The sequence below is a fragment of the Culicoides brevitarsis genome, chromosome 1 (assembly GCF_036172545.1).
Source record: "Culicoides brevitarsis isolate CSIRO-B50_1 chromosome 1, AGI_CSIRO_Cbre_v1, whole genome shotgun sequence".
NCBI lineage: Eukaryota > Metazoa > Arthropoda > Insecta > Diptera > Ceratopogonidae > Culicoides > Culicoides brevitarsis.
Window position 1 is genome coordinate 11135451 of NC_087085.1, and position 14888 is coordinate 11150338.

Here is a 14888-nt window from a genome sequence, read left to right on the forward strand (position 1 = left end):
ATTTCATGATTTGTAAATATTTTTCGACTGCTTTCCTTTATCAGGATTAATTTTTTCTATATATTTTTTTTTTCAATTTGTTTAAATTGCAGTCTCTTCATTTTCGATTGTACATATTTTTAGTATATTTTTTTTGTTAATTGTCGTCTAACTACTTCTTACGTCGCTAACGTTGTGATGAACGTTAAGGCTTTTCATATTTTTTTTTAAATTTTTTTTAACTCAAATGAAAAAAGGATCTGCAATTTAAACCGAGTCACTTTACATAAACCAATTAATGATTAAATAGATGTTTTTGATATATTTTTATGTTTTTTTTACGAGTTTTCCCCACGCATAACGATCAATATATATTTTTTACCCAGCAAAACAGTTTAACGATTAGTTTTCTTACGCTTATTGACTTATTTTTAAATTTTTATTTAAAAGAAAAAAAATTATAACACTAATCTTACCTCTCTAGAGTTTTTTTTTCGTTTATTGACTAATTAAACACGTAAAAAAGATAACCCTTCACCGATCAGAATATTTTTTTTTTGCCGACACGCACGTAGTTGGGACATTATGGGGATTATGAGCCAAGACGAGCCAACGCAACGAGCCAAGATAGAACAAAAAAATGCAACAAATTTTTTTGTTTTTCATTTCATGTTCATTTTTTTCTTATTTTTTTTTCTTCATCCGTAAATCGTTATAATAATTAATAAAAATAATAGTAATAATTAATAACAGCAAGATTGCTCTCGATATTTGCTTATACAAATTTCAAATACGTCACAGTGGGAGGATTCGACAGTTTTTGCCCAGAATTTGGATGACGCGAACACTTTTTTTTTGCCAAATTATAATTTTTTTTAACGTTAATGATGTGTAATAAAAATTTTTTGTTATTTTTTTTACAAAAACTTTCAAATCCCGTACAATATACAGCGATATTTCTTTCTTTTTTTCAGTTCTAACTACTTGGTAGTTAACGTTTCTTCAATTATTATCTTTAAATTTTAATTTATAAATTAATTTTTAACATTTGAGTGACTTGTAAACGAATATTTTTAGTATTTTTTTTTACTTAGAGGCAATTTAAATGACGTTAGACCTTAAACATTGTTGATTATTTATTTTAATTGTTGTTGTTTTTTGTGTATTTATTGGAGAATTTAATTACAAAAAATATTTTTCTTGTAATTACGCGAAAATATCATCCATAAAATTAATTATTTTATGCCAGCTAGTGAAAATCAAATTTAAAATTCACACAAATTTTTGAAAAACATTAAAATTTACATTTTTTAGTTCTACAAAAAATTGAAATTTTGAAAGTTAAAAAAATTTCGAACATTTTAAAGAAAATTTTTATACAAAAAAATAATTAAAAATTAACTTTAAATTATTCAAGAAATATTTTTTTTTAACTTTCAAAATTTTTCACACAAAATAAATTTGAATTTCTACTTGGGTATGTGAAAAAAGGACTTATCACTATTTCTAAGACTAATATAATAAAGACAGATGTCAATTACTGTTTTATCGTTATTTCTTTGGAATAAACAAGTCGGTTATCATTTTATATTCCTACGACGTGATTTTACTTGAGAATATTATTTATTGTGTACAATTTTATTAGAATCTATATTGCTAAAGAATTTTCTAATTTTTGTGCATTTTTCGACATAAATTTTATTCTCTGGCCGACATTTTGATTCTTATTATTCTAAAGAAATAAGTTTTACGTTTTGTTTTGTTTTGTACTATGATATCACAATTTTTATTGTTTATTTTTTTTTCTTGATGTAAAAATGTAGCTTGTTTGATGGTCATGATACGGATGAATATTTCGTTATTACAAGAGTGATGTTTTGAGATACAAAAAAAAATTATGAAATTTATATAAGACACATTTTCAGGACTAGTTGGGAGGGACATAAATTTTTTAATTAATTTTAAACACTGGAACAGAAAGTTTTTTTTTTACATTAACGGGACTAATTTGCGGTATCATAGCAATAACTTGTTGCCATCTAAATTTTTATAAAAATCCTAAAAATAATTTTTTTTAATCTTAACTTAAATTTTTAGTGTGTGTTTTTTTTACTTTCAAGCTCCTGTTTTTTTTTACTTTCTTAAAAATTAAAATTAAATCCTAATTTTTACATTTTTCTCTTTTTACACTTTTTGTTTTTTTTTATTAGAAAAAATAAAAGCTATCTGTACAACTTTTTTCATGTTTAACACTCTCGGAATGGAGTGTTTTTAGCTTTTTGCAATATATTTACAACAACTTTGAGGTGATTGATTAATTTTATTGTTTATCGGGTTTAATTTTATTTTTTATTATTATTATTGAGAAAATATCCTTCGCATGCAAGGATAATCTTTATTTTAATTTGTTGTAAAGACTAAATAATAAAGATATACATTAAAATAATAACAAAAAGCTGATATAACTTGATTTTAATTAAATAATTAATTTTTTAATTAAAAGATGTTAGAATCTACTACAGTTTGCTGTGATAAAAGGTCAAGTTATTGTTTTCTACAAATTTACGTTTGTGTACTGGTGAGGGTTTGTTGGTTATTTTCCTCAAATTCGCCTGTAATGAAAATAATTTTTAAATAATTAAATTATTTTTTAAGAAATAATTTATATATTTTAAATATTTCATAATATTTTTTTTATTCAAGAAATAATTTAATTAAATTTTTTGTATTCAAGAAATATTTTAAATATTTTTTTTTATTCAAGAAATAATTTAATTATTTTTTTTATTTAAGAAATATTTTAATTAATTTTTTTTATTTAAAAAAATAAATTTAATTAATTTTTTTATTCGAAAAAGAATTTATTATTTTTTTTTATTTAAGAATTAATTAATTAATAAATAATTTTTTAAATAAAAAATATTAAGATTAATTTAAAAAAAAAACTCACCATTGGGAGCAATTTCCAAAAGATCGGATAAATCAACATCTGGAGCATATTCCGTTAATGCGGCATTCGTTCCTGGACTTGGAGCACCTGGCAAAACGTTGGCTACAGAAGTTGTGTCTGTAACTGCGGGCATTTCATATGCACCAATGACGTCGTCTGCGTTAAATAACTGCAAAATTAAAATTTAAAAAATTATTTTTTACGAATTTCACAAAAAAAAACAAGGGTTAGTTCGGAGCTACCACCCTTCAAAACAATACGTTGTGCGAATTTTGAGTTTTTTTTTATTCAAACCAATTTTGTGACGACACGACATTCAATCATACCCAAAAAACTCCTTTTGCCAAAGATTAGTAAAAAAAATTATAGATAATAAATAAATGGAACCTCAAACTGAGGAATACCAGGGATGCTTATAAAATATTTAAGTAGTTTTGATGCTAACCTTTTGCATTGTGGCAGCATCCAATTGACTTGGCATAAAATATCGATTGTAATTCGGTTGTTCAGCGGCAAACTTCATACATAACATTTTTAATTTTTTCATTTTATTTTATTTTTTTATTATTTTTTTGGTTGTTTCGATGATTTTTTATGAAAATAAATTAAAATGGTTTATTAGGAAATTGAGAAAATAAAGAAATTTTAGAAAAAAAGGAAAATTGTGAAAATTCCAACCCAATAAACGTGCAAACTCTTCACTTATTACTTCTGGATGAGATTTTTTTAATATTTTTTTTACCTAAAATACCTTTTTTTTAGGCCACCTTTAATTTATTTTAAACTTCTTGCCCAATAAAAAATATTTTTAAAATGGGAACAAAATAAAAAAAGGTTTAAAATAATTTTAAAAAATTAAAAATACAAAATTTATACAATTTTTGGCTTTATGATATATAAACATTAGAATTAGATAAATACAATTTAAAAAAATTATAAAAAAAAATTAAAATTTTTAATAAATAAAATTTTTCATGAAATTTTTATTTTTTTTAAATTTTATTCTTTTAATTTTTTTCTTTTTTAATGAAGTTTGAAATAAATTTGCAGCGGCTTTATCCAAAAAAGATTAAAAATATTTTTGGTACTTACATTCAACAATGCGTTGGTATCAAATTGATAATTTTCCCCGCGCAAAATGTCCTTCAGCGCATCTAAATCCGATTGCACATCATTCAAATGGGAATCAAACTCGGAGCTGGAATTACAAGAAGATGAGCAACTATATACACAGTGAAGTGTATACACCAACTTTTTATTTGTACATCCAAAGAGACATTTGAGCCCGAGCAAAAAAATTATAAATAAAATTTTTCAGAGGATCCTATTTAGTGGGCGTATTTTTTTTTTCATCGAAAACCATAAATTCCAATGTTCTTCGGTAACAATTTTTACGTGGCGTTTTGCAAAGCATGCAAATTATGCATTTTAAAGGAGGATACTTACTGTGACATCAACTTTGAAATGTCGTTGTTGTTACTTTTGCCATTGAATTTTGTCACTTGCATGTTTGAGCCGTCAGATAAAACTACTTGTTGTCCGTTACTTGTGCCGGGAGTCTCTGCTCTGCCGGGAATTACAACCATTGTGTTGGGGTTGTATGTGATGGCGGAATTTAAATCAACGTTTCCAGCACCCAGTAGAGGGGTTTCGTCAGTGGTAAGTAGCTGAAAATAGAAAATTTTAAAATATTTTAATTTTTTAGTCGAGAAAAAAAAATTATTTGACTAAATGGAGCTTAATTAAAAAATTAAAAAAAATAATTTAATTTAAAAAATAAATTTTCTTAAATAAATATTAGTTTTCTCGAAAAAAAATATTAATTTCTCGGAAGAAAAATTATATTTCGAAAAAAAAAAATTGATTTCTTAAAAAAATTAAATTTCTTAAAAAAACTAAATTTCTTATAAACAAAAATTTTAATTTTATAAAAAAAAAAAAATTAATTTCTTAAAAAAAATTTTCCTTGAAAAAAAAAAATAATAATTTATAGATTAATTTTTTCTAAAAAAATATATTTTTGAAAATAAAAATTAATATTTTGGAAAAATAATATACTTTGCGAAAAAAAAAATTAACAAAATTATTAAAAAAATATTTTCTTGTTAAAAAAAAAATTAAATTTCTTAAAAAAAATATTTTTATTAAAAAAAATTTGGAAAAATAAATTTAAAAAATTAATTTTCTTGAAAAATCAAGCTTCAAAATAGAACTTAATTGACTTAAAACTGTAACTTAAAAAATTTTAAGTCATAAGTCAACTTATTTAAGGCTTAAAATTTTAACTTTTTGACTTAATTTTCTACTAAAAAATAATTTTTAAATGAATTTAAGGAAACTTACTGTATTCGCGTCATCGCCGAAAAGCTCATTGGGCATCTCATCCGTGAAAAGATCGTCTTTCGAGTAGAATGATTTGCCGCTGCCTGTCGATGAGGACGGCGACGTTGACGTTTGCTGCGCTGGAATCACAATATCCGGCACCGACATCTCATATTTCGCAAATTGATCTTTTTCCTGCTTGATGAGTTTCTTTCCCTGCGACGTTCCCTTGAGGAGACTTTGTTGTTGCGGCACCGTTTTTCCCTTGCTGCCACTGCTGTACGCCTGCGAATCGGCTTTTTCGGTCTTGACACGTTGTTGCGTCTGTTGGGCATCGTAAACGGATGTCGCACCGGCTTGTTGTCGCACAACTTTTGGCGCTCCGCCAGCATAAACTTCCTCGGCACCGGAATACGTTCGTTTGCGGCCATTTTGCCCGTTGGGGATTTCGCCCAATTCGTAGTCATCCGCGTGATCGACGACGTAATCTGCGCTCTTTCGGCCGCCGTTGTGCATGTCGCCGCTAACTTCATCATCTAAAACATAGCAATTATTGTATTGTGGTTGAGTATAATTGTCATACAATGCAGAAGAAGAAGTCGTAGCTTGTGGCTGATAATAGTTTGAATACAAATTGGAAAAGTCTACAGTGTGGTAAGGTGAGAAATAGAAATACTTTGTGTCAAAAAAAAACAAACAAGATTAATTTTACACCAAACGAATCGCAAAAAACATAAAAAAACTGTTAAGATGCGATGCCAATTTTAGTAAAATAATGTTGCAACGAGATGCAGTCGATGCATTACCTTGACCGGGCGATGTCACGTGTTCAAATTCACTGATGCTGGAATAAATAAAAGAGAAAAACGAGGTAAAAATACATCAAAAGCACACATCACGAGGCACAACTCACATTTCTTCATCGGCATTTGCGACGCCATCGAGTAACTCCTCTTCCAACTCGTGAATAATGGGACTCGCCGATCGCTGATTCTAATTATTTCGCAGGAAGAGAGGAGAAAAAAATGCAAAATTAGCAAAATGAAATTAGAATAAGTCAAAAGCCATGCAAATGTCATTCATCTCCATTCATTCACGTGGACTGAAAAACAGTATCCCGTCTGTCATCCGCGTGCAAAGAAGCCATTCATCCCGAAAAATAGCACACACATAAATTTTCTACGTCTAGAATTTTTTTAAGGAATTTTTTTCTTTCAATTTTTTTTTTTTGATAGAAGAGGAAAGGGGGACACATACCCATCAAATCTTATTTTTTTACTCATGAAACTGAGTTTTTGCATACTTTACCCATATTTTACTTTAAAAGCTATCTTAACCTGTGTCTTATGAAAGGACCGGGAGAGAGTTGGCTTTATAAATAAAATTTTGGCTCATTTAAAAAAAAAATCAATTATAAAAGGTTCAAAATCACATTCACACAATAACTAAACATGTATATACCAAAATGTCGATCATGTTGTTAATCCATACTTTTGACGAACGCGGTGCATCGTTGATCATTAGTTGGGTGCGATGTTTGCCCATGGCACCGAGACCTCCTCTGCTGTGCATCATATTCACGAGGAATTGAATAATCTGAAAAATTCAAAGAAAAAAAATTGCGGGTTATTGTTATGACAGGTAATTTTAAGTTGTTTTTTTCGATTTTAATGAGCTGAAAAATGATTTTGACTGGAAAGCCCAATTAGTAAATCTACTGCGACGCGTGCAAAAAAAAAAATAAGAGCTGTTCATAACAGACAATTAAAAAACGATATCGGATTAGGGTCAAATGTCTAATCTCCAATTATAAAAAAAGGATATCAAAAGTTTGTCGATAAACAAGCGACATTTTGCCTTGAACATTTTTCATAACAAAAAGTCGTGTTTTTGATTGGAAAATGTTAGATGTGCTTACACGTGAGTTTGAAATATAGACGCTATTATATGAGGATTAATTGTGCAATGTTTGTAAAAGTGTGTTGAAAGGAAGTTATGATTTGATTTGTAATCTGGATGAATTAAGTTCGAACGTCATAAGATTAATAATTATTATTATGAAAATTTATTGGTGCCTGGATAAATTAGAATTTTCAATAAAAATATAATAAAATTATAAAAATGAATTAAAAAAGTAAATTTAATTATTTTTAAATTAATGAAGAACATTTAAATAAAAAAATAAATTTAAAAATAATTAATTAAATTTTTATTTTTATTAATTTATTTTTTTTATTTTATTTTTTTTAATTTAAATTAACTTTTTTTAATTATTTAATAAATATTAATTAATTTTTAAAAATAATTATCTAATTTTTCTTATTTAATTTAATTTAATTTATTTTTTAATTATTAATTTATTTTAAAGTTAATATTTTATTAAAATTACTATTTAAATTAAAATTTAAAAAATTAAGTTTAATTTAATTTAAATTTAATTTTTTAATAAATTTAAATATTTTAATTTAAATTTAATTTAATTTAATTTTTTAGGTAAATTTATTTTTTTAATAGTTTATTATTTTAATTATTTAAATTTAAAAAAATTAAAAAAAAATTAAATAAATAAAATTAAATTTATGAATTATGAATTATTTATGAAAAAAAAAAAAAATAATTTAAATTAAATTATATAAGAAAAATTAAATAATTATTTTTAAAAATATTTTAATTCAATTTAAATTATTTTTTTAAAATTTTGATTAAATTTATCACATATTTTTTTATTTAAATTATGAAAATAAGACCAAAAATTGCAATTTAGAACTTTACATTTTCTGAAAATTTAAAGAAATTATTTGAAAAATTAAAAAAAAAATCTCATATTTATTTTCTTGAGATATTTTGACATTTAAAAAAAATTTTAATAATTTTAATTTTTTTTTTTTTAATATTTGGATAATTTTCATTTAATTTTTTAAAATATTTAAATAATTTTATTTTTTTTTGCATCTATAAATTTTTTTTCTAAATTTTCTCATCATTATTTTATTAAAATTGCCACTTCACCTCAGGAAGGTATAAACCATTTACCGAAAATTAACTTTCGAAAAGAAAAAAAAATCTTGAATGGTTTCTTAGAAACCCATAATTAAGTATCATCTCTAAAAATCGCTCGTGCACTGAATTTTTTAATTAAATTTTCTCATTTTTCCATTTAATTTACTTGTGAGTCTTTTTCCGTCACTACTTTGATGTGGTTTCATCTTAAAACAACGTTAAAGGCTAACGCAGAGAAAAAAGTTCAATCAAAGTCACCATCATTAAAAACTTTCAATTTTTATCCAATTTCTTACAATTTTTTTTAGAAAATATTAAATGTCAACAAAATCCATGAAGCAAGACGAAAAAAGGACATTTTCCTTTTCATAAAAAAAAAAAAAATTTTTTTTTGATAGGCTTCGAAACAGCAGTTTAATTATCCTGCGTCCTTTTCTTGTATAGAAAAATATAATAAATAATGATTGAATCAACAAGTTCGGAACGATACTCAAGAGAGAGACAAGGAGAGAACGTGATTCAACGACTTTCCTCAATTTCCATGACAACCGCGACGACAATGTAGGAGTCAGGTAATATAAGCGAATAATTTAATGGGAAAATGTATAAATAATAATAAAATCGAGTGATCATTATGATGTCTCATTCCCCCCATTCAGTGGCACATGTTAAATTTATATAATTCTCTCACACGTAACGAGTCTTTTGATCGACTGGAAGGCGTTTTCTGTGAAAAAAAAACACAAAAAATAAAAATTATGGAAAAATTGTTGTATAACGTTTGCCACGTGAGCCAGTAACCCCTTTCTTACGTTTTGCGCGCGACATGTGTCTTGAGATAATTTGATATATTCGAGGATTCAATAAACGATTATGTAATATTGAGTCGCTTGTGTCCTCTCACTTGTGTCATCTTGCGTAAGAAAAAAGTTACGGAAAATCGCATTCAGGCGAGATTTTTTTTATGCAATGACAGAAACGTTTTTTTTTCTCCTGCGAAGACTTGAAAATTTGTCGAGCGAAAAATTCTTGTAAGTTTTATTGTTACATTTTTTCTCCGTCTTATTCATCTTCCTGGGACAGCAGAAACGAGATTGTTACGCAAAATTTGTTATCGACAACATTGTTATGGTCGCAATAGTAACCAACCAGGCTCTTGTTATGAATACTTTTACATTGCAAAAAAAATAAATAATAAAGTATAAATAGACGAAAATGGCGAGAAACGCGAAGCGCAGTAGTTTTCCTCTTAATTTACAGCAACTTTCAATTACATGATCGATTGTTGTTGTTTACGCGAGGCTCGTTAAAAGCACATTTTTTTTTATTTTTATTTTTTATGTAAGTGCATTTGAATCTATTCTAATTCCAAAAGTTTGAGTAAAACGAGACATTGCATCGCATTGCGACAAATTACTGATGCGTTATGTGATATCTATTTAAATCATTTTCGTGGATTTAATTTAGAATTAGTTATCTATTGAATAGTTCCAGAATTTATTTGTGTGTCATGAGACAGCGACATGTCATGGAATTGAGTCCCAAAACGGATGAAAAAGGGCGTTGCAGGCAAAAATTAAGACGTAAATTGTGTGGAACCTGTTGAGTTGTGACGCGAAATGCAAAATAAAGTAATTAAAAATTTAAATTTGGTCTGAAAATTTTAGGACATTTGAAGTTTTTGTGTCAGAAATGCGAAATTTGAATACGAGGAGGGAAAATTTATGAAGTTTTATGTTAATTTTCACGTTAAATAAATTTATTTTAAGAGTTTTGAGTACTATGTTACTCAATGATGAACTAATTTTGAAAATTTTTGACTTTTTACCCTACTTGTTGTTTTAATTAAAATTAATAAAATAGGTAATTTTTTAAAATAAATTTAATAAAATTAAATTTTAATTTTTTTATTTTTAATTGTCTTGATTAGAATATTTAAACAATCAAAAATAATTAAAAAATTTTCAATAAATGGTAAAAACTTTTATTTTTTCATCTTTAAAAAAAATAAAATTATTAAAAACATGAAAAATATTTTAATAAAATTTCTTAAAAACTGACTTAAAAATGAAAAAAAAAATTTAATTTGTAAAAATTTTAATTTTTCATCTTAAAAAAATTTAAAATAATTAAAAACATGAAAATAAAATATTGAAGAAAATAAATTTAGTAAAATTTCTCTTAATCTGACTTGAAAATTAGAAAATTATTTTAAAAATTGGCAAACATACTCATTTTTCGTCTTTGAAAAATTAAAAGTAATTAAAATTATTATTTCTTTCATTAAAAATAATTTTAAATTATCAAAAAAATAAAAATTTAAAAAAAATAATAATTTAAAAATTTTTTATTTTTTTATCCTAAAATTTTTCAACAATATTCAATGTTAAATTTGTAATTAAAAAAATTTTAATTTAATTAAAAAATTAATTTAAAATTTTAATAAAAAAAAATAAATGTAATCTAAAAATATAAAAAAAATTAAAAATAAATAAAATAATAAATTAAATTAAATAAAAATTTATCAAAAAAAAATTAATTTTGTAATTTTTTACCTTAAAATTTTACAAAAATTTTCATAAATTTAATTTCAATTTTAATAAAATTTAAAAAAAATAAAAATTAATCTAAAAATATTTTTAAAAAATAAATATTTTTAAAAAATAAATTTTTAGTAGATTTTCCCCAATTTTTATCAAAAGTATTAAAACTAAAGAATTTTTCAAAGAAAATCCTTTAAAAACCTTTAAAATCAAATTAAAAGTCAATATAAATTCATGCGCATCATATTTCCCCGCAATAATGTTGCGAGGTCATTAATGCTGATACGCATTTGTTATAAATTTTCTCGCATAACGAACAACTCATCAAGCCGCATTAGCAACATTAATTCTATGGAAACCAGCAGTTTATTGTCCATGAGTGGGTTTATGCTCGGTACATGTTAAAAATTCCTCATTTTAATTAGGAATGTAGAAATCACGGCGCTCTAGCAACTCAAATGTTGTCGTAATAATTGAAATTTATTCAAAACGATCAAAGCGAATTCAATTGAATTTTAAGGTTTCACGAATTTCGCAGGATTTTCTTTATAAAAAGTTCACATATGAATGGTTCCATGTAATTTTTGAGCTCGAAAAGAATTTTAAAGTACAATTTTTAATAGATTTTACAGAAAATTGCCGTCTAAATATACCCCGAGTGATAAGTTAATACGAAATTTGTACGACATGCAGTAACGATAAAACCGGTATTTTAGTTTTCCATCGATAGAATGCCTTGTACAAGAGTGCATTTTGTCGACAGGCATGTTAGTGCATATTAATTTATTATTAATCTGTGGAGAATATGAGGAAATAAAAACGTATGTTGCCGATTAATTAATCAATACAGCGCGGTACTGACGTCGTTGTTGTCTCCGCCAGTGTCTACGGAATTTTCCACTTGTTGGGTCATTTCGCGATGCAAATAATAACAAAAAATAACAAAAAATGGCACTTTACCTTATTAACGACTTTCTGTTGGTTAATGTGTTTCTGTCTCAACATGGCCACTTCGCGCCATAACGCCTCATTTTCCTGCTTCATCGAGGAAAAACGCGAGTCGAGCGCATCCTGACGCCCACGCATTGTCTTCACCTCGCCCAACATCTTGTTAACTGCCTCAATTTTGACGACTTCCTTGCTCTCGGCAACTTTGGGATGTGCAATTTTGCGCTTGATATGCTCCAAGAGCATCGCATGGCCCTTCTGGAAACACGGATGCGAGAATTCCATCTCGTCACGATCGAAACGGAGGCCGCCATTGTCAATGGATGTGATTTTATGAAAGCCATCTGAAATGAAAACACGAAAAAAGTTTTTGTTAGACAAATGTTTACATCGCCAGTGAGAGCGAGAGTGAAGAATTGATAAGAATGTAGATTTATTTACAAAAAGATTGCGTCGAAAGAGTACTTACACATGTTTAACTGTCTAATAAAGCTTGCCATGTTGTTATGTTTGTAGTTTAGGGGAAGCAATTCTTTTGCGAAACGTGCTTGGTTCTGGATAATGAAGCTTCGGCCATCCTGCAATGAGAAAAAATGAAAAAATTAATTAGTAAAAAATTAAGAAAAATATTTTGAGACGATAAAAAACTTGAGAGTCGATAAATATGAGGTTAAACCGCAAGGAAGTGGCAAATGTAACATTGCAACGTGGAGTTTTTTATAGAATTTCGTTAAAAAAATAAATATTTTTTATTAAAATATTTTTTTAAATGAAGTTGAGTAAATTTTTGGAAAAGAGACAGCTTTTACAAACAACATTGTTTGAAAATTTAAGCAAATAATCTCAAAATCTGACTCATGAGGCTAAAACAATTATAAAAAATGTTTTAAATTTTCTCCTATTTAATTTTTAGAAAAATTTTCAGAATATAATTTTTTCTTAAAATTATTGATAAATTATTTTTTTAAATATTCTTTTTAATTATTATTAATTAATTTAATTGTAATTTAATTTTATTCAATTTAAAAAAAATATTTAATAGAATTAATAAAATGGTTTCGAATTTTCGATATTAATTTTTTTTCGAAATTTTGTGAAAATAAATTTTATTAAATTTTATATTTTTTTTAAATAATAAATTATTTTAAAATTGATCTTAATTTAATTCAATTCAATTTTATTTTTTAAATTATTAAATATTATTTTAGAACAAAAATGTTCAAATTTTGACCAAATTAAAAAAAAATAATCAGAATTTTAGTTAAAATAATTTTAAAATTAAAATTTTATCATATTCAATTATTTAGTAAAAAATATTAAAAAACATGAAATTTTTTAAAAAATTTTACTTTTTACGATAAATTTAATCGAAATTTGAATTTGAAAAAATTTTTAAATTTTTTTTGTATCGACCTCATTTAATTTTTTTTTTCGAAGCAACGCATTAAATTCTAGCCTCAATTTCAGGTTTCGAACTTTCCATTCTTAAAAACATTTTTTTTCGTTAAGCGTGTTTGTCACAAATTATCATTTCCATGACCTCTCTTTACTTGATTTGAATTTCCTCTCGCGGGCCATCAACTATTCAAATATCATTCAACAACATTTTCAAATCAATTTTAATCAATAAATAAAAGAAATAATAAAAATGATATTAAATCGGTCTTTTGGGAGCGAACGAGAGAGAGTCGCCTCTTGGCGAGTGTTTTTTTTTCGATGCATTCACAAAACGAAGAAATAACAATTCAGTGACTCCATTTCACATTATTATAATTTTTTTTTTTTTATAATTTTATTTAAATGCATGCACTGTGCTGGTCGCTATATTGTATAAATGTGTCATGTTTTGTTGTTGTCTCCCCTTGTGTATCGTTTATATGGCAGCAGGCAGAACATACGGTCATCATCACGCCGCGTACGTTAAATATTTTTTTTTTATAAACAGTCACTTTTTTTCTTTATACTAAATAATTGACCTTGAATTCGTAATTCTCGTAGGATATGGAGCTGGATGACTTGTCTGGAGTCGCATGCACCTCGGACGTCATTGCGTTACATAATGAAAAGTCGTAAAGAAAATGCGAATTCTAATAATTCACCCTTTGGAATTATTATTATTTTTGTTCGTCATCGCTCGAGCGAACAACGACCGAATATGGATATCGTCAATATATGTAAATAAATAAAAATTGACTTGGTGATGGTGGCAACGACGACAACAAACGCCCATTTTGTTGTTGTTATGAACTTTTGTTGATTTCTTTCACATTCACATTTTATTTTTTTCGTTGTCGGACCCGAATTTCACCATCCAGCATGTAAATTTTTTCTGTATTTTTGTTTTGATTTTTTCACAAAATTCATTTTTCTTAGATTTTTTTCGATTGTCTTTGGTTACATTCCAAATAACTTGCTTTTATTCGTAATTTTCCACTTTAGTTGATCAAAGTAATCACTTTCTCACACATATGCACTTTTATTGTGTATTTATTTAGTTTTTTTTTTTGAGTTACAATCACAGTACGAACGAGCGAACTCACACAACTGAATTTACGTCGCAATTGTATCTATGTCTGTATTCCACTTTTTTTTAAGTTGCTGCTGCTGCCATTTTTTCTCCGTTTAATTCGTATCAAATATTAACCAGTTGGTGTTGTAACAATGTTCTCTGCGTCGCGTCATTTCCTCGCAGGATTTTTCAGCCACTTTTGCCGACAATTTGACGGGATTTTGCGCTGCCCTCGAGTGTGTCTATGGAAAGTTGTCGACCATATTGGGATGTCCTCACGAAATATTTCAATTTTTTTCTCTCTCTATGCGAATAAAAACTCTGAAATAACACATCGACTTACCGTGCTCCAATAAATTAGGTCATTTGTTTCGGGATCCTCCACGAGTCTCCATAATTTTGCGAGGAAAGCTGGCACGCCAGTTCCTGTGTCGCCAAATGTATGCATGATTTCAGTATTTTTACTGTTTTCTTCTTCAATTTTGAAATTTATTTTTTTTTCTCTTTGCACTATTTTAATAACACGTCTGTTTCTGTCGAAAACTGCTGTGTGAATGGTGAGAGTCGCTGCAGAACGAATACATTACTTGACGAATTAGGGTACGAAAATGCGGTTTATACCGAAACCGGTTGAGAA

General features: G+C 26.5%; 2 protein-coding genes across 5 annotated transcripts in view; both read right to left on the reverse strand.

Moving 5' to 3' along the window:
- The window catches only part of LOC134838266 (phospholipase A1 VesT1.02-like), a 218151-nt gene that overhangs the window by 115991 nt on the left and 87272 nt on the right, over positions 1-14888 (reverse strand). The window lies entirely within an intron of this gene.
- On the reverse strand, positions 1460-14791 carry LOC134832946 (heat shock factor protein). Of its 4 annotated transcripts, none has more exons than XM_063847173.1 (12): positions 14595-14791; positions 12212-12320; positions 11755-12086; positions 6743-6847; positions 6165-6244; positions 6058-6095; positions 5273-5895; positions 4376-4596; positions 4022-4151; positions 3375-3446; positions 2930-3098; positions 1460-2591 (listed from the first exon to the last, which is right to left on the reverse strand). In XM_063847173.1, the coding sequence occupies exons 1-12, from the start codon at positions 14697-14699 to the stop codon at positions 2542-2544; spliced, it is 2034 nt and encodes a 677-aa protein (XP_063703243.1). In that variant the 5' UTR covers positions 14700-14791; the 3' UTR covers positions 1460-2541. The 4 variants fall into 4 exon arrangements, with proteins under 4 accessions (XP_063703243.1, XP_063703244.1, XP_063703242.1 ...); XM_063847174.1 differs by having other exon boundaries at positions 5273-5787; positions 6713-6847; XM_063847172.1 differs by having other exon boundaries at positions 4022-4127; positions 6713-6847.

Bases quoted from the DNA above. Each gene is read 5' to 3' on its own strand.
- LOC134832946 (XM_063847170.1), bottom strand. From the start codon at position 14,699: ATGCATACATTTGGCGACACAGGAACTGGCGTGCCAGCTTTCCTCGCA. The intron at 3,447-4,021 runs GTAAGTACCAAA...TTATGTATGAAG, and splicing joins ATACCAACGCATTGTTGAAT to TTTGCCGCTGAACAACCGAA. The intron at 2,592-2,929 runs GTGAGTTTTTTT...TTTTCATTACAG, and splicing joins TTTGGAAATTGCTCCCAATG to GCGAATTTGAGGAAAATAAC.